The following is a 25,310-nucleotide window of genomic DNA, read 5'->3' as shown; positions in this document are numbered from 1 at the left end:
GTCCTTGAAATGCAGGACATGTCTTAAACTTGCAACAAGTCACCTTGTAGACACACATTTCAGGTATTCAATAGCGCCTTGCAACTACCTGCTTCTGAATTGGACAGGGCAGTTCTAGTCAAGTGCTTCTCAACCCCAGCTGTACACTGAAATCATTTGGGAGCTTAATAGATACAGATGCCTGGGTCCCATCCTCAGAGGTTCTGATGTAATTGGTCTGGTGTGCACCCTGCATTTCCACTCTTTAAGCTATTTAATACCCTGCTTCCGCAGGTAGCTCTAACATGCAGCCAAGTTTGAGAACCTAGACAAGGGTGATGTCTAAACTCACTGAGTAGAGAACTGTAGCCACTGTCTATTGGGAGAAGGTTCTGTGAGTTTTCTGAAATGAGAGCCATTCAAAATAACCCCTCCGGCAGTATGCTTTGTTAGTGCACACTAAAGAATGTCAGGCAATGACCTAAAACTAATTTATTAATTTCTCTCAACTTATATTTCCCAACATTTTGACCAAGTCTTGGAATAATGTAAGAAAAGAGATTTCTCTTTTCCCCCTTGATCTACACCCTGGTCTGGATACATGATCAGTGTGAGTAAAGTAAGACATAAAAGTTCGATTATTTTAATTGAGGTCAAAGGTGTTGGTGTCAGTCTGGAATTCCTGAGCTGCGGAGAAGAAGAAGTTAGGGTTTGAAAGCTGCAGGTCGCTGCCAGAATGAAACATGTCTAGTGGGGACTGCGTGGGAAGTGCTGGGTGAGGAAGGGAGGCAATTGTGGCTCTGGTTGAGGTCTGCCGGCTGCACAGCCCACGGCGTGGCGGGACGCCCACGAAGCTGCTTTTGCCAGAGACCTCACGCCTGCCTTCCCAGTCAGCCAAACTTGTATTTTTGCCCCTGAGACCTAGATGTGAAACCCAATATTCAGGAATTAAAATGTCTCATCTCACCCGGAGGTTCACTTGTCCTTAAAATGCTTTTGCAGTCATTTGGAACAGTTTTTCTCTTGCCTTCTTTTATTTAAATTAAAACACAGCTTGAATATTCTAGACACATTTATTATTTCTCAGGAGGAAAAATACTGGGTCTTCTGTAGTGGTAATGCTATAGTGACATGCAGTTTTGTTGGTTATATTTATTTGACTTAAAATTAAGCAAGAGAAGACACAAACACTGCTGGGTCTTTCATAACATCAGCTAAAATAATACCACGAATTGTTTTTGATTCATTGAATCAAAAAGACTGCCAACTGTAAGATGCACCTTTATTTCATGTATGCTAAGTAAGACTAAGCTATTACACAATGATTTCTTAGGATTGGGGATTTTTATTTTACGTTTCATCAAAAGTTCTTTTAGGCTTAGACATTAATTTTTATCACATATTTTTCTTTTACATTAATTAAAAAGGAAAATGCAAGCAAAAGAGATGGGGTAAGTTATTCCTAAAATTTCTTCACGGTCTTTTTGATTTCAAACCATCAGTGCTTTTATATTCTCACAAAACATTGTCCTATTTCCATCAATAACAGCAGTGATTCAGCATTTCTTTAAAATGTGCTCCCAATCATCTCAGGGATTTTCCTCCAAGGCTGTCTTTTTGGATACACAGGAAGTTTTACTTTCATAGCCAAACTCTAGTGAAATCTTTCTGAAGATGAGTTAAGTGACAGTTTCCTAGTCAGGCAACCAACCAACTCATTTGAAGTATTGATGATAAAAACTGCTAGATCAAGGTCATATACGGGCAGGCAATGGCGTCTACACTGTGACTGTGTCTGGCTGACAGTTTTAAGATGGATTCCAATTTCAGAGATGTTCAAATGTTAAAAAAAAAATGTGCTTCTTAGCTTTCATGAAATATGGTGTGTAAATTGTTTTTCTAATAGTCAAGGTTTCCCAGCTGCTTGTCATATCCACCTTGTTTATGTATGTCTGAACAATTTCAGCAAGATTTGCCCTCTGTTCCCTCCTCAGCACACCTAGGCTTTAATGAACAAGGATGTATAAGCAAAACTCCCCCACTTCCTTCTTCTCCAGTTTGCAGCTACAAAGCTGTACTTTGATACCAATCTTCTCAACCTTGAATGTGTACGTGGATCATGTGGGAATCTTGTTAAAATGCAGATTCTGTTTCAGTAAATCTGAGAGGGGCCATGAGATTCTGCATTTCTGGCAAGTTCTCAGGTGATGCCCACTTTGCTGTTTCAGGGACCACATGTTGAGCAGTCAGGCTTTGCTACATCTAAGAACATGTTATGGCATTAAAGAAATTCAGTACCTCTCCAGGGTGCATGGGTGTTTTGTTTTTCCTTCATTTATATTATTATTTTGATGAAAACCTCTTTATTGCAAATGTCATTGTATTTGAGTAAGAACAAATATTTCTTAGGATGAAAAGAAAATGAATTTTATATGTCCTCTCTTATGGTACAGGGAGAGGTATCTCTTTCCCTTAATTTGTTCTATGAAGGATTTGCTCATTTTGTTTTCCCTTGCTTTTCTCCTTGAAAAACTTGGGCAGCTTGAGTTTATTAGGAAATCTGCATGTAATTGCAGATTAATAACCTACCCATTAATACCACATTAGTTCATTGTGATTAATAGCATCTGTGTGAATACTTAATGAATTAGTAATGACAGAATATTTGCTTTAAAGTGTCAAGAGAACATTCCATGTAAAAAGGCACTACCCATAACAGGAAAATTAATTAGAGACTGGTTGGATAATAACTTGCCACAAATAAGATATGTTTGTTTGGAAAGCCTCATTGGTATTGATATTTGCACAGTGAGAGATATTTTTTAAAACTTGCCTGGGCCTTTTAGTTTATAAAATGAGAGGAGAATTTTATTTTCAGCAACAATTAAGATGAGTATGGGAGCTTACATTTATGAGAGAGATACACACACTCAAATATGTGCTAGTACACTCATGAGTTTGCCTGTGTCACTAACCAGAGCCGTCTCATAGTGACCTTGTCAATTGAGTTCCAAGTTGAACTGTTTCTCCTACCTGCTATCTATTCTGAATTCATCAATTCACTTCCCCAAGGCCCAAACTTTTCTTGTTACTAATTTTATTCCTTTAGCAAATCATTTGTTTTCTCTATGGCTTCTCATTCTAATTCTGTGATGTTGCCATCATTGTTTATTTCTGTCTTTGCCCTACATCTGAGGAAGCGAAGGTCAAGAAAATTATGTGACTTGCCCAAACCAATTCAGCCATATAATTTGTCCCCCACAGATTATGGGTCTAACATTTCAAATGTCTCCAATTTTAACCCAAGCGGAAAGAGCTGCATTAGCAGAGGCTCTATCCAGCTGGTGCCTTTGAGGAAACTCAAGAAGCCTGGTGTGATTGGAGCTCAGAGTTGGAAGGGAAAGGGGACGTGAGACAAAACTGAAGAGAGAGGAGGGACCAGAGCATGTAAGCCTTGTAGGCCATTTAAAGGTTTAGCTTCTGTCCTTAGGCAGTGGGAAGCCATCTGTAAATGTCATGTCAGGGTGTGCTGATGCACGATGAGTTTTGCCAGAGCATCCTGGCTGCATGGCCTGGAGGAAAGGGTTGATGTATGGAGATCAGTTCAGAAGGCCCCAGCGTGTTGTTTTGTTTTCTAGCTTGGGATCCAGAGTAAGGTAGAGTTTGTCTTCCTTGCTACAGAAAAACCTCAAGCATTATTAGGTATCCTCTTCTCTCTAACTTCAGCATGAAGAGTCATTGTCTTCTCTCTGTGTCTCTCCTCCCTTTTTTGGGAAACATTTCCAGGCACCTGGAAGAATCAGCTAGGGGCGTGGGTGTGGAAGTTAACTCTGGTCTGACCAGCCCTTTTGGGTCCTCTGCTTGTGCCAAGGATGCTATTGCTTCCTTTGTTTTACAGGAGAGGATTCTGGGTAGAGAAAGGAAAGAAAGCCCAGCTTCGGATCCCTCACTGTCAGAAACCCAATTTTAGAGGGACAGCCTCCCTCGACCACACACTATGGTTTGAATAGCCAAGAATAGAACCTCTGCTGCTCTCACCTCCTCATGGAAGGTGGGAGTGAAAACAGGGGTTAGTTGGGAAGTGGCTTTTTAAACCTATGTTTACAGTGTTTTGATGCTGCTGTCATAGATGAGAGAGGACTCGTGAAGTCTGGAGCTCAGATTTTTTAGGATTTCAGGGATGCAGTATTTATCCCACTCTTCCTCTCCGTAGGGTGTGGTATAAGCAGAAGTTGAAAATAGCTGTCCTGTGTTGTCTTTTTCATTTTGGAAGTCTTACTGGCATAGTGCTGCTTTTTTTTTTCTTCTCTTAAACCAGTGAATTGACTCTCACTTCAAACCCATATTGCATTTCATCTTTAAGAAATGGACTTTTCACAGCTGGGTTTTCTAGAACTGAGGACTAACTTAGACCTAAATAGACCAATCCAAGGAGAGTGTTTCCAGGACAAAAAAAAGTAAAGCTGTCCTTGCAGAATGTTCATGTTGAAATAAAATGGAGCTGCAGAGTGAGGAAATCAACAAAGAAAGGGTAAAGGTCCCGATCTGACTTTGGGTGAGGTGGGGAATGGGGGAGGAGGGAATCTGGACTGGTGATGTAGGACTACTAATAACTGTCAACTCTACTTTAGTAAAATTGGAGAGGAGGGATGGTGAGTGCTATTGGTTGAAAGTAGCAGTTCTCGAAGTATGTTCCTTTGCCTCAGCATCAGCATTACCTAGGAATTTGTTTGAAATGAAAATTCCTGGGCCCCACCCCAGACCTATTGAATCAAACACTCTGGCAAAAGGACCCAACTCTATGTATTAACAAGCCCCTTTGAGAGGCCCACAGCCAGTGTACTACTGAATGGTGAAAAGCTGAAAGCCTTCTTGCTAAAATCTGGAACAAGACAAGGATGCTCACTCTCACCACTTCTATTCAACACAGTATTGGAAGTCCTAGCCACAGCAATCAGAGAAGAAAAGGAATAAAAGGCATGCAAATTGGAAGAGGTAAAATTGTCATTATATGCAGATGACATGATGTTATATGTAGAAAACTCTACAGACTCCACACAAAAACAGCTAAAACTGATAGATGAATTCAGCAATGGAGAAGGATACAAGATTGACATACAGAAATCTGTTATCTTTTTTATACTAACAATGAAATATCGGAAAGGGAAAGTAAAAAAAAATCCCTTTTAAAATCATATCAAAAAATAAAATAGGAATAAACCTGATCAGGGAGGTGAAAGACTTATTCTAAGAACTATAAAACATTGATAAAGAAAATTAAAGAATATTCAAAGAAATGGAAATATATCCCATGCTCTTGGATTGAAAGAAATAATATTATTAAAATGGCCATACTACCCGAAGCAATCTACACATTTAATGTTGATCCCTATCAAATTGTTGTTGTTGTTTTGTTGCTAAGTTGTGTCCAACTCTTTGGAACCCCATGGATTGCAGCACTCCAGGCCTTCCTGTCCCTCACCATCTCCCACAGTTTGCCCTAGTTCATGTCCATTGAGTTGATGATGCCATCCAACTATCTTATCTGCTCTGTTGCCCCGTTCTTCTTTTGCTTTCAGTCTTTCCCAGCATCAGGGTCTTTTCCAATGAGTCAGCTGTTCACATCATGTGGCCAAAGTATTGGAGTTTCAGCTTCAGCATCAGTCTTTCCAATGAATATTCAGGGTTGATTTCCTTTAGTAATGACTGGTTTGATCTTGCAGTCCAAGGGACTCTCAAGAGTCTTTTCCAGCACCACAGTTTGAAAGTATCAATTCTTCAGTGTTCAGCTTTCTTTATGATCCAACTGTCACATCCATACATGACTACTAGAAAAACTATACCTTTGACTAGATGGACCTTTGTGTCCATCTTTGCTTTTTAATATGCTGTCTAGGTTTGTCATAGTTTTCCTTCTGAGAAGCAAGCGTCTTTTAATTTCATGGCTGCAGTCACCATCTGCAGTGATTTTGGAGCCCAAGAAAATAAAATTTGTCACTGCTTCCACTTTTCCCCCTTCTGTTTGCCATAAAGTGATGGGACCAGATGCCATGATCTTAGTTTTTTGAATGTTGAGTTTTAAGCCAGCTTTTTCACTCTCCTCTTTCACCGTCATCAAGAAGCTCTTTAGTTCCTCTTCACTTTCTGCCATTAGAGTGGTATCATCTGTATATTTGAGGTGTTGATATTTCTCCTGGTAATCTTGACTCTAGCTTGTAACTCATCCAGCTTGGCATTTTGCACGACGTACTCTGCATATAAGTTAAATAAGCAGGGTGACAATATACAGCCTTGATATACTCCTTTCCCAATTTGGCACCAGTCCGTCGTTCCATGACCGATTCTGACTGTTGCTTCTTGACCTGCATATAGGTTTCTCAGAAGGTAGATAAGGTGGTCTGGTATTCACATCTCTTTAAGAACTTTCCACAGTTTGTTGTGATCCACACAGTCAAAGGCTTTCACATAGTCAATGAAACAGAAGTATATGTTTTTCTGGAATTCTCTTGCTTTCTCAATGCTCCAACAAGTGTTGGCAATTTGATATCTGGTTCTTCTGCCTTTTCTAAACTCAGCTTCTACATTTGGAAGTTCTCAATTCAAGTACTGCTGAAGTCTAGCTTGAAGGATTTTGAGCATAACCTTACCAGCATGGGAAATGACATTTTTCATGTAACTAGACCAAATTACCCATGACATTTTTCATATAACTAGAACAGATAATCTTAAAATATATATGGAACCATAAAAAAACCCAGATTTGCCACAGCAATCCTGAGGAAAAAGAAGAAAGCTGGAGGCATAACTTTCCCAGACTTCAAATAATACTACAAAGTAATGGTAATCAAAACAGTGTGATATTGACACAAACACAGATATGTGGATCAATGGGACAAACTACAGAGTCCAGAAATAAACCTATGCATTTACACTCAATCTTCGACAAAGGAGGCAAGAATGTACAATGGATAAAAGATAGTCTCTTTAGCAAGTGGTGTTGGGAAAGCTGGACAGACACATGTATACCAATAAAGTAAGAACAAAACCTCTCGCCATACACAAAAATAAATTCAAAATGGTTTAAAAACTTAAATATAAGACATGTCACCATGGAACTCCTAGAAAAGAAAATAGGCCAATGATGCTCTGACATAAATCATGTTTTCTCAGGTCTGTCTCCCAAGGCAACAGAAATAAAAACAAAAATAAATGGAACCTAGTCAAACTTACAAGCTTTTGCATATCAAAGAAAACCATATGCAAAACAAAAAGCAACCTACTGGGAGAAAGTATTTGCAAATGATGTGACAAACAAGGGCTTAATGCAAAATATACAAACAGCTCACACAACTCAATAACAACAACAACAACAAAAAACCAATCAAAAAATGAGAAGACCTAAATAGACATTTCTCTAAAGAAGACATACAGATGGCGAATAGGCACATGAAAAGATGCTCACTAATTATTACAGAAATGCTAATCAGAACTACAATGACATACCCCCCTCACACTGTTTAGAATGGCCATGATTAAAAAGTCTACAAATAACAGATGCTGGAGAGGGTGTGGAGAAAAGGGAACCCTCTTACACTGTTAATGAGAATGTAAATTGGTGCAGCCACTGTGGAAAGCAGCATGGAGACTTTCAAAAACTAAAAATAGAGTTGCCGTATGATCCAGCAATCCTGCTCCTGGGCATATATATAGAGAAAACTCTAGTTTGAATACATTCATGCACCCAGTGTTCATAGCACTATTTACAGTAGCCAAGACATGGAAATAACCTAAATGTCCATTGACGAATGAATAAAGGAGATGTGGTATATATACACAATGGAATGTACAATCAGCCATGAAAAGAATGAAATAATGTCATTTGCAGCAACATGAGGGGCTTCCCTGATAACTCAGTTGGTAAAGAATCTGCCTGCAATGCAGGAGACCCCAGTTTAATTCCTAGGTTGGGAAGATCCACTGGAGAAGGGATAGGTTACCCACTCCAGTATTCTTGGTCTTCCCTTGTGGCTTAGTTGGTAAAGAATCCACCTGCAATGTGGGAGACCTGGGTTCAATCCCTGGGTTTGGAAGATCCCCTGGAGAAGGGAAAGGCTACCCATTCCAGTTTTCTGGCCTGGAGAAATAGACCTAGAGATTATCATACCAAGTGAAGTAAGTCAGAAAGAGAAATACAATTGCCATATAATATCACTTATATATGGAATCTAAAATATGACACAAATGAACTTACCTATGAAATAGAAATAGACTCACAGACCTAGAAAACCATCTTATCATTACCAAAGGGGAAAGAGGTGGGGGGAGGGATAAATTAGGAGGTTAGGATTAGCAGATACAAACTACTATATATAAAATAGGGGGAGGGAGGTAGGAGGGGGGTTCAGGATGGGGAACACATGTAAATCCATGGCTGATTCATGTCAATGTATGGCAAAAACCACTACAATATTGTAAAGTAATTAGCCTCCAACTAATAAAAATAAATGGAAAAAAAAAACAAACTACTATATATAAAATAGATTAACAACTAGGTGCAACTGTATAACACAAGGGACTATATTCAATATACTATAATAAAACATAAAAATAATATGAAAGAGAATATATATATGTATGTGTGTGTATATATATACACACACACCTGAATCACTTTGCTATAGACCATAAACTAACATAATATTGTAAATCAACTATACTCCAATAAAAACAAAAAGAAGCCCTTCTCATGATACTGATGCATGCTTAAGTTTGGAAACCACTGGTTTGTACTAGGACATAATGTGAAGTTAAGCTTTATGGATCAGCTAATTTTGTTTTAATCAACCTCCACCAGGCCTCCTACCTCTGACTAGGAGCTTCAGGAGTGTGTGTCCCTGATCTCAAATAGGGTTACAGGGCAAAGTGGGTAGGTGGCTCAGTACAGACACACTCCACTGCTGCAAAAACCAGTCTCAATATAACCTGGGAAGGCATTTATTTCAGTTATTAATGTGATGAAGAGCTCTGTCAAGAAAGTCTATGAGGACTGCCTCTGGTTTAGCCACCTGGGGGGCTTGTTCTTACATAGGAAAGAAACTTGCAGAATTTTGCTGGCCACCTGCTGGTCAAATGAGCAAAAGTCAAGGACCTGGGTCCAAATCCAAGCTCTAAATTTACCAGCTGAGTTTCCTTGGACAAGTTATTACAGTTTTCTTGCCTGTAGGCTAGGGTTAATGATTCATGCTGTTTAGGGTTGGTGGGGGATTAATTGAGGTCATGTACAATACACCTGGCACAGAGCAGGTGCTTAATAAATGAATGCTATCACCAGGGTCCTTGAATGTCTCAGGACTGCTCAGGAAGGACCACTGTGGGGGGTATGTAACCATACGTGGCCTTTTCCTTGTAATGTTAAGATGGTAAAAATAGGCAGGAAAAGTGTAATTAATACTTGTCCTATAGGAAAAAACTGAAGATGAATTTTAATGACTCTTTTAAGTTCAGCACAGGCCTTACATTGAATTATCCGCTAAGATACAAATTATCTAAATAGGAAAGCTATTTTTATGAGTTAAAATATCACGTTGGCAGATTCATTGTAATGCTATGCCATCAAAGAGTGATTTTAAAATTTAATTTAAAGTATTTTGAAGTGTGACCCTGATAAGCGAAATCCTTAAAAATTCACGTACAAGTGAACATAATAAAAGAGTTACCGTCTGTTAGACTTTTGTAGTGTCTGGCAGTTGTATAAAATTAATTTCATTCTGGACAAAGAGGTCCTTGATGCTAAAATGGGGGTATTTTTATGTTATTTGGTAACCCATGATTTAGATTGATGAGTTAGAGGTTTTTAATGCCCCTAAAATAATCTATGTCCCTTTTTCTTAAGCTAGTGCCAACCAACAATTATCATTTATGAGACGATCATAAAAAATGAACAGAGGAAAGCCTTCTGACAGCTTCTCTCCCTATATTTGGGTGGGAGTTTTCCAGAAGAATGAGAAATATCAGCTCTTATTGTCTTTTCAGTATGTCAAACAGACTCAGTTAATCCCATGCTTGACCAGCTATGGGGCTGAGGAACTGCAAAGTCAAGTGTCACACAATTCGTGTGAAAACATGAGGGTTATGGGATCCACAGACCATGACTTAGTTAACTTGGATTTTATTTTTTTAATGAGAATAACAACGGGCTTTGCAAGCTGATTTAGAGTCTCCACGTCTAACTGCATAAGAATTTAATACCCATGAAGTGTGAGTTAGAAAAATGAAATTTTTCAGCACGGTAAATAAACTGAGGAGCCTGGAAACCAAATTGAAGTCTGTAGCCTGGAAAATCAACAGAGACTAAAAATAGTAAGATTAGAGGTGACATTCAACCATGGACCAGCCAAAGGTGGTTTTTAAGTACCACCAAAGGAGAAACCAGACCATCATATGATAGGTTTAAAAAATAGATGTGTCTAGAGAATATTCTGTTTATTATGTAGGTGTGGAAGGGCACATTTTCCCTTAAAATGTAGATCTGGTTTTCTAAAGTTTTGAGTTTTCATGTACTTTCTCTCACTAGAATTAAGAGGACACTTCCCCTGATTTCTGAGGGAAATACTTATCTGCATGAAATTGAGAATTCAATTTGACGAGGTTTTAAAATGCAGTTGCTGCTTCTATTAAGCAAATCAGGCAAACAGCTCCAGAGAACTCTTAGCAAGTAGCCAGAGAGTCCCCTTTAGAACTGGTACACAGAAGGATTACAGGGTCTGAGAAAGAACACAGAGGAGCAAGTTTTGAAAGAATCCTTGTGCTCATTACTTCTCGGCCTTTTGGCTAAGATTAAGTGAAGAATCCCTGTGCTCTGAGAGCCATCTTCTTTAAATGGCATCAGCTTAACACCAGAGTTCTTGGTAGGTGTTTGCTCACAGGCTTACAACTTTGTGCATGTGGAGTTTTTGAAAACAGTCTTAGTTGGGAAAGTCTTAAATATTGCAGAAACTCCAAATGATTGGCCTGAGCTGAATGTGACTATCCTGAGCTCCCGGCTTACCAGGGGACGACCAAGTCCTCAGGAGTATCCCTGTTCCTTTGGAATGCTGTCTTATTCCAGAGCTCTCAGTAAAGGCCTGTCTGAGCAGGAGTAGACTGAATGAGTAGAATTGATAGTCATATCTGGCTTCTGCGCTTAAAGGAGGTGCGATGCTATGTGTCCCCCTCCCCCCTCCCTCATAGAAGAGCAGGAAAGTGGAAGTGGATGGTTAACCCACGACGGTTGGTGAAAAAAAGACTTGGGTAGCTTAAAAACCAGTATTCGCCTAGCTGCCAATGCAAGGGACACAGGTTAGATCCCTCGTCAGGGAAGATTACACATGTTGTAATGGGGCAACCAAGCCTGTGTGCCACAACTACTGAAGCCTGCATGCTCCAGAGCCCATGCTCCACAAGAAGAGAGTAGCCCCCGCTCACTGCAGCTAGAGAAAGCCCAAGCACAGCAACAAAGACCCAGCACAGCCATAAATAAATAATTTTTAAAAAACAGTATTCACAAAAAACAGATGAAATCTTGGATCTCATTGTGTGATATAGGGACTGGAATGTGAGAAAAGGAGATTATGGATGTTAGTATAATCAGGATATTACTGATTATAAAAAGAAATAATAAGAGAAGTCCAGTTTCTCACATTTCATTTGCACAAAAAACTCTCTCAGACTTTCCTTGAGAGGAATTCGACTCAGCAGACATTGAACACCAGCCATGCCAATTGCTAAGCTTGAGTGTTCAAAGATGAATGTGACCCAGGTTCCTGCCCCAGAGAGCACTTGATCTAGTGGAGAATAGATATTGTTAATGCCAATTTTATGTTGTGATGATATTTGAGGCCCAATGATCAAAAATACCTTCTTTATGAAAATTCTCTCATGATTCATCCCCTGTGAGGCCAAGCCTGTATTACAAAGGTATGGGCAAAACCAATTTTCATATGGACTGTAGATCTAAATGTGAACCAGTAAAGATTCTAGAGGAAATCACTGGACGCTATCTTCATGACCTCAGGATAGGCAAAGATTTCTTAAATAAGACACAAAACGTGCTTACCAAGATGGAAAAAATGATCACTGATCACATTGGACTGCATTAATATTTCCACTCGTTACATGATACCATTAGGAAAATGAAGTCTATGGAATGGAAGAAGACTGCAGTACAAATACTCAACAAAGGACTTGTGTGTGTAGAATATATAAAGAACTTCTATAAATCAATAAGGAACTGGTTTATAGATTACCAATAGAAATGTGAGAAATAGAGCTGAGTAAGCACTTCACAAAAGAAGATGTTGATTGTCTTGATTGGAGAGATAGTGACTGGAAGGGAGCACAACGGGCTCCTGGGGTTCTGGTCAGAATGTTGGTTATGTGGGTATTTACTCCATGAAAATCCTTCAGATTATGATTGGGGCACATTTCTGTAGGTATGTTATAATTTCACTGAAAAAGTTTACATAAAGAAAAGGCCTTGCTGTCGAGGATGAGGAATGCAGGCAGCGTATTTTCAGACATCCTCTCTATTGCCTTTACTGTGGAAGCAGAGGAAATGCCGAGGGCATGGGCTTTTCCTTGGTTGGTGAAAGTGAAAGTCACTCAGTCGTGTCAGACTCTTTGTGACCCCTTGGGAATAGTCCATGGAATTCTCTAGGCCAGAATACTGGAGTGGGTAGCCTTTCCCTTCTCCAGGGGATCTTCCCAACCTAGGGATCGAACCCAGGTCTCCCGCATTGCAGGCCTAGCAGATGTAGTTTGTACAAGAGTCGTATGCAAGAAGTTCCAGTGTCTTGGGTTAGCAGAAGGCCTTTGGCTACCATATCCTGAGAAGGGAGGAGGAAAAAGCATTTATGGAGGAAGCACTAGAAACGAGCTTGATTACTTTACAATTCTGTGTATAGCTAACTCAGCCTGGAAGCCTGTTAAAGCCACTGTTGATCGATCACTTACCATGTGCTGTGGCATTGAGAAGGGACTTTCTGTGCATCACAGTGTTTGATTGTCACTGCAGCTCCAGGAGATAGGTGCTATTATTTGTCCAGATTTACAGATGAAGAAACTGAGGCTTGGAGAGATTAAGTACCTTGCTCAAGTTCCAGCTAAAAGAAGCAGCAAGCTGCAACTGGAACCTGCGTATTTGTGATTGAAAACCCACCCCCTTGAATGTGTCTGTTATTTTGCCTTTTGGGGGACAAACGAATTTTATTTGACTAAGTGTAGTGAGAAGAAAAAATACCCTGTGTACATGCGCACATGTGCATGCGTGCACACACACACACCAAATTTTAATCATCATAGGCACTTTGAAACTGATTTTCAAGTCTGAAGGTTGTTGCACTCTAGGTCACTATGAACACGAGTTTTCCTTTTCTCTTGTAACATTGTTGGAAATACTTAGATGGAGGTGACAGGAGACTGAGAAATCTTCCAGGAAATAATGCAGACTATGACAGGAATACCCTTATATGGGTGAGCCGTGAGTCCTCAGTTCTTTAAGGACATTTTAATAACCCGAATAATTGACTTTGTTAGGCTTTGTTTTCTACTCATTAATGACTCTCTAGGCTAGATTTTATACTTCTTACCACTAATTGAAATACAGAGGTACATAAAATGGATGCTGTCAGCTGATTGTTCCAACACTGTCTGCATGTCAACATTCTCCTGCCTGCTTAGGTTTGAAGAGAAGGGGAGGAAAAGGGAACGGTAGGACAAGGAACCTGCGGCAGCTGAATTTGTTTCAAAGGCCAAATTATGGTACAGAAACTAAAATTTTGACAGATAAGAATTATTGATATTTTTGCATGGTTAGTGTTTTGGTATTGCCCTACTTAGCATATATGTGTTTTCTTTTCCCCTTCTCGTGATACACAGAGTGCCCTGGGTACATACTCAGGTTGATATGTAATATTTTGAGTTCTTTTGTGTCATGGCTCTTTTTTGGTCCCCAGGGTATTCATGTTTGCAGCCTGTGGAGTGTTTATAACATCAGGATAATATTACATCTCCAAATGAAATTTGGTTTATTTATTTTCAAATATGTCTCCCCAGCAATCCAGTGACTATGGAAGCAGTGTGGTGGAAAGGCACATGATCTGATTTGAGTGGAAATATATGTAGGTATAGTTTTAGCAATTTCTGTTTATTAAAAAAAAGAAATCCCCTTCCTTTATCCTTGGGGCTAGTTATCCCACTTTTATTGCTGTGATAATACACAAGAAAGAAACAAGATGGAATAATTGAAAATGCCCATGTTGAACTCAGTTGATTTTATTTGACTATATCTAGTTATCTGGACTTATTTGATGTATCAGTTCAGTTCAGTTCAGTCGCTCAGTCGTGTCCGACTCTTTGCGACCCCATGAATCGCAGCATGCCAGGCCTCCCTGTCCATCACTAACTCCCGGAGTTTACTCAAACTCATGCCCATTGAGTCGGTGATGTCATCTAGCCATCTCATTCTCTGTCGTCCCCTTCTCCTCCTGCCCTCAATCCCTCCCAGCATCAGGGTCTTTTCCAATGAGTCAACTCTTCTCATGAGGTGGCTGAAGTGTTGGAGTTTCAGCTTCAGCATCAGTCTTTCCAATGAATATTCAGGACTGATCTCCTTTAGGATGGACTGGCTGGATCTCCTTGCAGTCCAAGGGACTCTCAAGAGTCTTCTCCAACACCACAGTTCAAAAGCATCTGTATAGATGCTTACAGAAAACTAGACAGAAGCTCTAGGTTGCATTTTTTGAAATGTAGAACTTCTAGTTTAGAAGTAGATTTCTGCTGTAGGGAATATATTATTATTTATTCATTTGATTAGCTCTGTATGTTGTATCTTGAAGCTATTCAAAGTACTGTAAGAGCATCTGTTGTATCATTTGGAGGCTGCTAGGTTGTGACATAGCTCAGTGTAGGCAGTGCCATGGTGCTGTGTGGGAATTCTTTGTCTTGGCTTCTTGTTGGTAAACTGATACTCTTAAGTACATCCATCCAAGGTGTTATTTTGTGGGCAGGGTAGTTTTTATTGAGTCTTTAGCTTTCCTATTTCCTTATTTAGACAAACAGTGACAGCTGTCATTTTCCACCTTCAAACAATAGCATCAGTGATTTTATAAATAGAAAATCATTTTCCAGGTGGGCTTGCGTTCATGCTGGCAACCATTTTGTATACATGGCCTCATTTTAAATAGCCAGGACTTTGAATGTGTAAATGGACAAGTTTTCAGGCAATTTGGGTAGGGGCAATTTCCATTCTTGCTTCTCCATTTCCATCTAAACAACATCTACCAGGTCCACAGCATGTATAGGCAACATTGAATAAAACTTCTAATGGGAAATTTCTTCCAGATGACCTCCCTGAGAGGCTGGACTGTGAAGAAATCTTAAGAAACTGACCCTGATGAAATTGCCTCTGTTGAGCATATTACTCGGTGCAGAAACAGGGAATAGAATCCAGTTATTTTTAGTTCTTGAAAAAATGAATTCTGTGTGTGTGTGTGTGTGTGTGTGTGTGTGTGTGTGTGTGTGTATAGGTGGCAGAAAACATTAACCACCGTAGAAGGTCAAGTCTCAGTTGGAAGTAGGAGAACCCCGGAGAAGAGAATGTTAAATATTTTTTATCTGAATCTCCAGCAACTTGGAATCGTTTTTTGCTGTCTGCATATCTTTTATAGATTTATCTTTTCTAGGGTTGTCTGTCTTTACATTTAATTTTCTGGAGCCTGGCACTGTGATTATCAAATGACCTCCAACTCAGCATCACCTGTGGGTGGATACTAATGAATCCTTTTTTAACCTTCCTAGCACTTTTGGAGAAATCAATCAGTAGAAGACGAGACACTGAAGCCATACAGAAAGCCAAAATCCTTTATTCATCTTGCATGAATGAGAGTGAGTAATAAAATAAAATAACTTAACCACCCTTATTTTCCAGAGCTCTATCAATGTTTAAAGATATTGTTTAAGGAAAAAGAGAACTACTAAGAATTCTACTAAGAATGTTGCTTAAAGAAAGGAGCTATTTTCCAAGGCTGGGTTTTGACTGCCACTGTCTTAATGGCCTGTTGCTAGCTTGATGGATCAACTAGGAAAATTTTATTCCTGTGGATGGCTTAGATTCTTTGGGTATCAGTTAGTCTGTGAGACATGGGTACGGTCAGAAGGGCAAATCGTACTGCATGTGATACAGAAAGCCAAATCTGGAGGCTAGATCTGGTTTGAGAAGGAGCCTATGAGGGAGGGCACTTGGGAGTGTTATTGTGTCCTTTGGAACCTCCTGGGGCTTAAAGAAATCCAGATTTCCAGGCAGGCCAGGCTCCTTCTGCTTCTTCATCAGCTTGACAGGCATCTTTGTTGGGGACCTTAGGCCTGTCTCAGCATCTTGGGTCTGATTGGAATGGAAAGAGACACTGGACATTCTACTTGGTCCTCCTTCTCAAGGCTATTGCAGAAAGAGGTTTGTGCCTCTGGGAAATGTGTTAACTTGTTTAGGTTTTGGGATGTTATTTGGTGAGCTGGAAGAGGGCAGTAAAAGACAATGAAAGTGTGTGAAGCAATGATTCATTTTTACTGGGGAATGATTAGTTTTATTGAGCAGTTTCCTTTAGTTAGGGTTGTTCCTTAGTCTTGCAGAGTGTTCTCAGCTTAACATTGCTTATTGGTTTCGGTCGATATAGTAAGCACAACTTCCATATTTGGGAATATCAGGCAGGTTCCCCATTAGCTCTCCTGGCAAGAACATCAGGCCTAGACAGTCACATTGAAGTGAGAGTCATAGATAGTTCTATCTCTGTGGTTATGGGCAAACCACTGTACCTCTCCCTAAAAAAATAGGTTGAGGCCCTACTGGAATTTTCTCTTGAGAAGATATACGTGCTTCCTAGCTTGGTAATACAGTTTGCAAATCTAACTCTCCTTTCCTACTTACTCCCTTTCAGAAGCGATAGAAAAAGCAGATGCCAAGCCATTATTACATATCCTGCGGCACTCACCTTTCCGCTGGCCTGTGCTCGAATCTAATATTGGTCCCGAAGGGGTTTGGTCAGAGAGAAAGTTCAGCCTTCTGCAGACCCTTGCAACGTTTCGTGGCCAGTACAGCAATTCTGTGTTCATCCGTTTGTATGTGTCCTCTGATGACAAGATATCCAACGAACACATCTTGAAGGTACAGTGAGGACTCGTTCATCATGCTTGTTCAGTCCAAGGTTAGCCTTTTGGGTTGCCTTCCCAGGGATAAAGACTCATACCACCTTAGTGAAATGATCAAGTTGAAAATTCTGTGAAATCTTAAGATCTAGACTATTCTTTGCCAGGTTTACAGATTGTAAATCATGAACAAACTGGTTATGTCAGCTTTTCAAGACGCCAGTAAGTGAGTTTCAAGTGATCTGTGATCTGGCCATTAAATATCTACCCTGAGCATGTGTGGGACCCCTTAATTCCAGTGGGGAGAGATGGGCTGAGACTTTCTGAACTCTGCTCTTCCCCTCCCCTCATTCCTCTGACAAAGGAGTGAACACATGCTCTGGTTCCTTATTTTCCTTTCACTAAGATCTTGTGTACATGCCCAAAATTTCATTGTCAAGTTCAGTGTTGAATCTTTTGTCCTTCCTTTCAGAGGATAAGGCAAAACTTGTTCTAAGTGCTTGGTTGCATTTTCTGTTGGGAGAGTAATCTCTTCCATAAAGGAATGGGCCACAAGGACATACCCTGAGGTGTTGAGTATGACACTGGAAAGTCATACTGGAAAGTCAGGAAATCGTCAGAAAACTGCCAACAGCAGAAGATTCATCAGTCAGAGAACTTGGCAAGAATGCAAACAGCACTTCTTAAATTGTTTTGTCTTTGGATTCCATTTTTTTTTTTTCACTTCTACATTCCTTTAGTCATGAAAATTTTGTTGAACCACCGATTTTTCTCCCCCATTCTGTTTTTTGTTAAATCAGGAAATATTAGTGATATATTGATACTTTTTATTGGAGTAGAGCTGTTTTACACTGCCGTGTCAGTTTCTGCCATACAGCAAAGTGAGTCCGTCAGATGTGTACGTATATCCCCCGTTTTCTAGATTTCCTTCCCATTTAGGTCAGCGCAGAGCCCTGAGTAGAGTTCTCTGTGCTGTAAATAGATTTTCATTTGTTCACGCGTGCTCAGTTGTGTCCGACTCTTTGCAGCCCCATGGACTGTAAGCCAGGCTCCTCTGTCCATGGGAATTCTCCAGGCAAGAACACTGGAGTAGGTTGCCATTTCCCTCTCCAAGGTTCTCATCGGTTACCTACTTTTTACATAATTGAGGATGTATGTCAACCCCAATCTCCCAGTTCACCCCACCCTCCCTCCTTTCCTTGTTATGTTTGTTCTCTACATCTGTGTCTCTATTTCTGCTTTACAAGTAAGATTATACCACTTTTCTAGATTTCATGTATGTGCATTAATATATGATATTTGTTTTTCTGACTTCACTCTGTAGAACAGTCTCTAGGTCCATTCACGTCTCTGCAAATGGCACAATTTCTTTCCGTTTTATGGCTGAGTAATATCCCATTGATATATGTACCATAACTTCATGATCCATTCCTCTGTTGATGGACATTTAGGTTGCTTCCATGTCCTGGCTGTTGTAAATAGTGCTGAAATGAATGCTGGGGTGCATGTATTTTTTTGAATTACCGTTTTTTTCTGGGTATATGCCCAGGAGTAGGATTGCTGGGTCATGTGATAGTTCAATTTGGTGTATTAAATCATATAAATATAAAAACTTTAGGATATATTATTCTCTCCTGATATAAGTTAACTTTAAAAAAATCTATATGCTGGAGTTTATTTTTTTATTAATACCAAGGGACTGGCAAATGTTTTTCTGTAAAGGATCAGATAGGAAATATTTTAGGCTGTGTGGGCTATAATGATCTCTGTCTTAACTGTTCACCTCTGCTGTTATATGTGGTAAAGCAGCCATAGACAGTATGTACATAAATGAGATGGCTGTATGGTGGGCTGGCCTGCAGGCTGTAGTTTGTCCATCTCTGATTTAGACAATGACCACCTCAATAAAAAATCTTTAGTCATTGAAAGAATTCCCATCTCCTCAAGAGGAAATTGTTAGTTACAGAGACAGCTCTATTTTTGTGTTGGGTGATGGAACAACAGCATGGCACTGAGAATATTCTAATGCTCTCAGCATAAGACATGCTCTTCAGTGCTCTGTGATGATGGTGATGGCCCAACTGACCTCTGTCCCACGTTGACAGATTACTCACTTAAAACAAACAAACCAACAAACCATGTTTTAAGACTGTCATTCTTGGTAACTTCCCTGGCAGTCCAGTGGTTAAGACTCCCTGCTCCCAGTGTAGGGAGTTTGCCTGTTTACCTGGCTAGGAAACTAGGATCTCACATGCCATGTGGCCTAAAAAAAAAACAAACTTTTGTTCTTAATTTCAGGATATTGTGATATCCTTTGCAAATACATTAAGTGGTGTTTTTTTAAAAATATATTTTATTTTTTTTCCATTTATTTTTATTAGTTGGTAATTAGAGGATAATTACTTTACAATATCATGATGGTTTTTGCCATATATCAACATGAATCAATATTAAGTATACATATGTCCTCTCCCTCTTGAACCTCCTCACCTCCCTCCTCATCCCACCCCTCTAGGTTGTCATAGAGCACTGGCTTTGGGTTCCCTGTGTTATACATTGAACTCCCACTAGCTATCTATTTTACATATGGTGATGTATATGTTTCAATGCTATTCTCTCATATCATCCTGCCCTGTCCTTCCCCCACTATGACCAAAATGTCTGTGTCTTCAAAGCAGCAAGGGAAAAGCAACAAGTAACACACAACAGGATCCCCATAAGGCTAACAGCTGATCTTTCAAGAGAAATCTGCAGGCCAGAAGGGAATGGCAGGATATACTTATAGTGATGAGAGGGAAAAACCTACATACAACCAAGATTACTCTATCCAGCAAGGATATCATTCAGATTTGAAGGAGAAATCAAAAGCTTCATAGGCAAACAAAAGGTGAGAGAATTCAGCACTTCCAAACCAGTTCTTCAACAAACGCTAAAGGAACTTCTCTAGACAGGAAACACAGAAAAGGCCTAGAAAAGCAAACCCCAAATAATAAAGTAAACAGGATCATACTTATCACTAATTACCCTAAGTGGTGTTTTGAAGTAAGTTAATTTTCAGTTTTGCTGATTGTCCTCTAAAAAAAGTTAACAGTTGGTCTTTGATTCAGGTTCCAAATAAGAATCACATGCACATTTAGTTGATATATCTATTTTAATCTACAGCATACTAAATTTGACTGATTTCAGGGTAACCTGATACCTAATGAGAGAAAATTCTTGTTTATAGGAGAATCACAGCTTTAAAAGGCAGGAGAAATAATAGAACTTCAAGATTCACTTCAGTTCAGTTGCTCAGTCGTGTCCAACTCTTTGTGACCCCATGGACTGCAGCACGCCAGGCCTCCCTGTCCATCACCAACTCCCGGAGTTTACTCAAACTCATGTCCATTGAGTCAGTGATGCCATCCAGCCATCTCATCCTCTGTGGTCCCTTTCTCCTCCTGCCTTCAATCTTTCCCAGCATCAGGGTCTTTTCAAATGAGTCAGTTCTCCACATCAGTTGGCCCAAGTATTAGAGTTTCATATTAGAGTTTCAGCTTCAGCATCAGTCCTTCCAATGAATATTCAGGAGTGATTTCATTTAGGATGGACTGATTGGATTCCTTGCTGTCCAAGGGACTCTCAAGAGTCTTCTCCAACACCACAGTTCAAAAGTGTCAATTCTTTGGCACTCAGCTTTCTTTATAGTCGAACTCTCACATCCATACATGACTACTGGAAAACCATAGCCTTGACTAGACGGACCTTTGTTGGCAAAGTAATGTCTCTGCTTTTTAATATGCTATCCAGGTTCGTCATAACTTTTATTCCAAGGAGCAAGTGTCTTTTAATTTCATGGCTGCAGTCACCATCTGCAGTGATTTTGGAGTCCAAGAAAATAAAGTCTGTCACTGTTTCCATTGCTTCCCCATCTGTTTGCCATGAAGTGATGGGACCAGATGCCATGATCTTAGTTTTCTGAATGTTGAGCTTTAAGCCAACTTTTTCACTCTCCTCTTTCACTTTCAAGAGGCTCTTTACTTTTTCTTCGCTTTCTGCCATAAGGGTGGTGTTATCTGCATATCTGAAGTTATTGATATTTCTCCCAGCAATCTTGATTCCAGCTTGTGCTTCATCCAGCCCAGTGTTTCTCATGATGTACTCTGCATATAAATTAAATAAGCAGGGTGACAGTATACAGCCTTGACGTACTCCTTTCCCGATTTGGAACCAGTCTGTTGTTCCATGTCCAGTTCTAACTGTTTCTTCCTGACCTGCATACAGATTTCTCAGCTTTAAAAGGCAGGAGAAATAATAGAACTTAAAGATTATCATTTAAAAAAAATCCCTAATGAGTAAAAGCATCAAAGCAACTGTCATCAATGGCTGCTAAAACTATTAGATGAATGGTTGATGGGAAAATTCAGGAGAGAGCAGACTGATATCAGATGAACCCAGATATCAGTGGTAGGCCATTGCTAAAAGTGGGACAACCAGATTTTGTGTGCCTTCTGATACTATGAAGTGGGAAGCATAAGCTATCACCAATGATGCCAAAAGAAAAAGAAAAAAATGAACTTGGGGCTAATCAAGCCTGTAGTTTGAATCCCAGCTTATGGGAAACATGAGTAATAGAGGATCACATTAATCAATTTTTAACAGCTTGCCTTGCACACTTATTATTCAACTAAACTGATCCTAGAGACACTGAATTGTCAATAATAGAACACTTTCCAAATGGAAGGAGGTACTCATGTGCTTACTACAGCTCTCCTCTGCCAGGGTGACAGCTTCTTCCAAACTGATGTGTTTGAGCATGGTCTGGCATTTGAGTGCAGTGTGTGTTTACTTTAGGTATATCCCTGTTCATACCATTTTGTATGAGGGGCTATTCCCACACCTGAATTAACAGGTTAGAGCTACAGTCTTTCTAACCATGATGCAGCTTCTAGAAGTTCAAGCATGTATCTAGGTATTGGTAGGAACAGCTTTCTTCTTAGATCTGCATAAAGCCCAGTGAACCTGATAACAAAAACTAGTGTATCGATGGCTGCCAGTGTTGTAAAATTTGTGAGTGTTGCTTTTGTTAGAAGTGGTTAAAACTCTAAAAAAAAGTCTAACTGAATATTTGGAGCCCACGAAGCACCTTTTAAGTTTTGTGGAACATAATTTGAAAACCACTACCATAGTGGGAAAAACAGTAGGCTTTGGTGTTTAAAGAGATTGAGGCTTGGCTTTGTGACCCACTCACTGAATGTCTTTGTGCAGGTTGTTTCACCTCTCACAGTCTCGTTTTCCCCAGGTGTAATGAAAGGTTGATTTGAATTTACTTTTCACTGTTGCTCTGAGATTTAAATGGGATGAACTTGCTGACAATTCACAGGATAGATACTGGTCCACAGTAGCACGTGACAAAAGGTACCTTTCTCTTAAATCATGATCAGGCAGCTTAACAGAACCATTTGGGGAATGTTTCTCTTCATACATCTCAGATCTCGAGTTCAGATGCACAAGAAACAGGCATTTTCTTTAGTCAGTCTCATCTCTGTCGCTGAACTCCCACCCCACCTTCTAGTTGGAAAGTGAGCCACTCTAGACCCTTCCTCACTTGGCAGCTACTTCATTTCTCAGCCTTCTCCTAGGGCAGCGATCCCCAACCCTTTTGGCACCAGGGACCAGGTTTTTGGAAGACCGTTTTTCCATGGACCGGGAGTGGGGGATGATTCAAGTCCATTACATTTATTGTCACTTTATTTCTTTTATGATTACATTAGCTCTACCTCAGACATCAGTCATTAGATCCTGGAGGTTGGGGACCCATGTCCTGGGGACTGGACATCTGATCATCAGTTATCTATTTCTGAAAAGAAACCTGCCATCCCAGCCCTTGGGGTTGGGTGAACCTGAAGGGGTGCCTCTCTGCTGCTGGGGCCCTGGGCCCCCAACTCCCTCTCAAATCCTGCCATTTTCTAGGGGCATTGACTGGTCCCTCTTCTCACAAGAAACTCTGACTTCTTTGACTGCCTCAAAGGTCTTCTTTCTGCTCTTGGAGAACTCTCTCTTACCTCTAAACCCTTCTCCCTCAATGCATTTAGACTTCCTTTTCCATCACATTCTATTGCTATTTTCCTCAATGTTCTAGGCTTTGCTAATCCCACAAACCCATGGGGATAAGGGAAAAAAAAAACTGCTTTGGTAAGGCACATCACTATGGGCATACTCTTAGGTGGTATCTTTGGGTGAAGAAAAAAGACACTCTTCCAGTGGATATTCCCATCCTGAGGACATGTGGTTTGGCAAGCTGGGGCTGCTCAAAGCTACACGATGGTGCTCTAAGTTCCCTGGTGGCACAATGACACAGAATTTGCCACAGGCTTAAATGGGAGAAAGGAAAAACAAAAATACACGAGATGGCAGATTAATGCCTCAGAGCATATCTTGCTACATGTGTTTGGCTTCATTTTGTGTAAGGAGATAGCAAGAATGAGGATTTAAAGGACAATAAAAGACTTTGGAATGTCTGTGGTCTTGAAAGAGTGTTTGGAAGGTCAAGGTTGTGTCAGTATGTGTTACCAGAACAGTGACTTGAAGTGACCATCACCCAGTGGCCTGCATTTCTGCGACTCTTAGTAAAATCTGTAAGGATAAGGACAGACTTTCCTGGAGATGAAGTTTTTGTTTTTTGTCCTATAACTACACCATAATGTGTGAGATGTTTCTTCTTGTATTACTGTTTTGTTTCCTCACCTGTGTGTTGTTTCAGTCAGAGAAAAAAATTTATATTTTAGTTCAGGGTATCAGATTTCCTAAACATGTATTTTGTTTTCTACTTGCAATATTAAGATCAGTTACAAATGCATAGATTAAAAAACCTAAAATAACATAGTATCCTAATATTGGCCTCTTGAGAAAGTCTTTTGCGTCAAGCGTTTGTTTCTAATTTCAGTTGACTAACCTTATTCAATCAGTTTCATATATTTAAGAGGTTCCCTCGGAACTGTAGCAATCTGAAGATTTAAAACAGGTCCAGTAACTTCACTTGAATCGTCTAAACTTCTACAATAAATATATTTAACTTCATTTCATCAGAGGGAAGCTTTGGCTTTCTTGATATTGTCTACACAGTTTCCTTTCCTTTGAGACTAAAGCTCAAAAAATTCTCCAAGTGGTTCAACTCTAATTGAAAGCCAAATCATCTTAATCATAATATTGTGTTTCATGTTCCTGGCTTACTTAATTTTTGGAAGAAAGGGTGGTGTATTGGGAATTGGAGTATGATGAAGCCAGGCTGGCTTGTGACTTGGTTGTTTGGGGCCAATTAGAGAAGAAGATTGAACACAATAATTTGAGGTTTTTAGCAATACACCCAGGCAAGGTCGATGTTATGAAAACATCTTTTCCCCCCAATTAGCTTAACTTTTTAAATGTGTGGATAAGATTTAAGGTAGAAAATTTGATGTCGGGTTCAGTTTTATTCAGTCTTTGGACGGTTGCTTATACTCAAGAAAGAACAGCCAGACATTTAGAGGAAGTTCTAGAACTTTAAAATTTTTATGTATTTAAAATTTTACTTACAGTTAAATTCACTTTTTGTGAAGCGCAAGTCTGTAAGTTTTTACAAATGCATGGAGTCACAGAATCACCACCATAATCAAGACAGACAATAGTCCGTCCCGTCACTTCCCCCAAATTTACCTTGTGTTGCCCTTTTGTAATCATCCACTCTCCCTATCCCCTGTTCTCCATCCCTGTAGTTTTGCCTTTTTGGGGGATGTGATTAAAATATGCCCATATTGTTGCATGTATCAGTAGTTAATTCCTTTTTATGGGTGAGTATCACAGTTTATCCATTTGCCGGTTGAAGGACATTAGGGTTGTTTCAGAATTTTGGCAATAATGAATAAAGTTACATGTGGGTTTCTGTGTGAGTATAAGTTTTCATTTGTCTTTGGTAAGTGGCTGGGAAATGATATTGCTGGGTCATATGTACATTCAGTTTTGTAAGAAACTATCAGACTGATTTCCAACGTGACTCTGTCTTGTTGCATTCCCACCAACAGTGTATGAGTGAACTAGTTTTCCCACATCCTCACCAGTACTTGGCATTATCAGTGTTTTGTTTTTTTTGGCCATGCCATGAGTCATGTGGGAACTTAGTTCCCCAACCAGAAATTGAA

General features: G+C 39.8%; 1 protein-coding gene across 2 annotated transcripts in view; it reads left to right on the top strand.

Annotated features, from left to right (window-relative positions):
- Positions 1-25,310, top strand: part of PHEX (phosphate regulating endopeptidase homolog X-linked) — a 197,236-nt gene that overhangs the window by 23,245 nt on the left and 148,681 nt on the right. For both annotated transcript variants that reach the window (XM_043897176.1, XM_043897175.1), the window contains exons 5-6: positions 15,814-15,900; positions 16,947-17,173. In XM_043897176.1, the coding sequence (XP_043753111.1) occupies positions 15,814-15,900; positions 16,947-17,173 (314 nt within the window). The remainder of the gene's footprint in view (positions 1-15,813; positions 15,901-16,946; positions 17,174-25,310) is intronic.

Source organism: Cervus elaphus, chromosome X (genome assembly GCF_910594005.1).
Source record: "Cervus elaphus chromosome X, mCerEla1.1, whole genome shotgun sequence".
NCBI lineage: Eukaryota > Metazoa > Chordata > Mammalia > Artiodactyla > Cervidae > Cervus > Cervus elaphus.
Note: the sequence above shows the minus strand (reverse complement) of the source record. Positions and strands in the feature narration are given on the sequence as shown.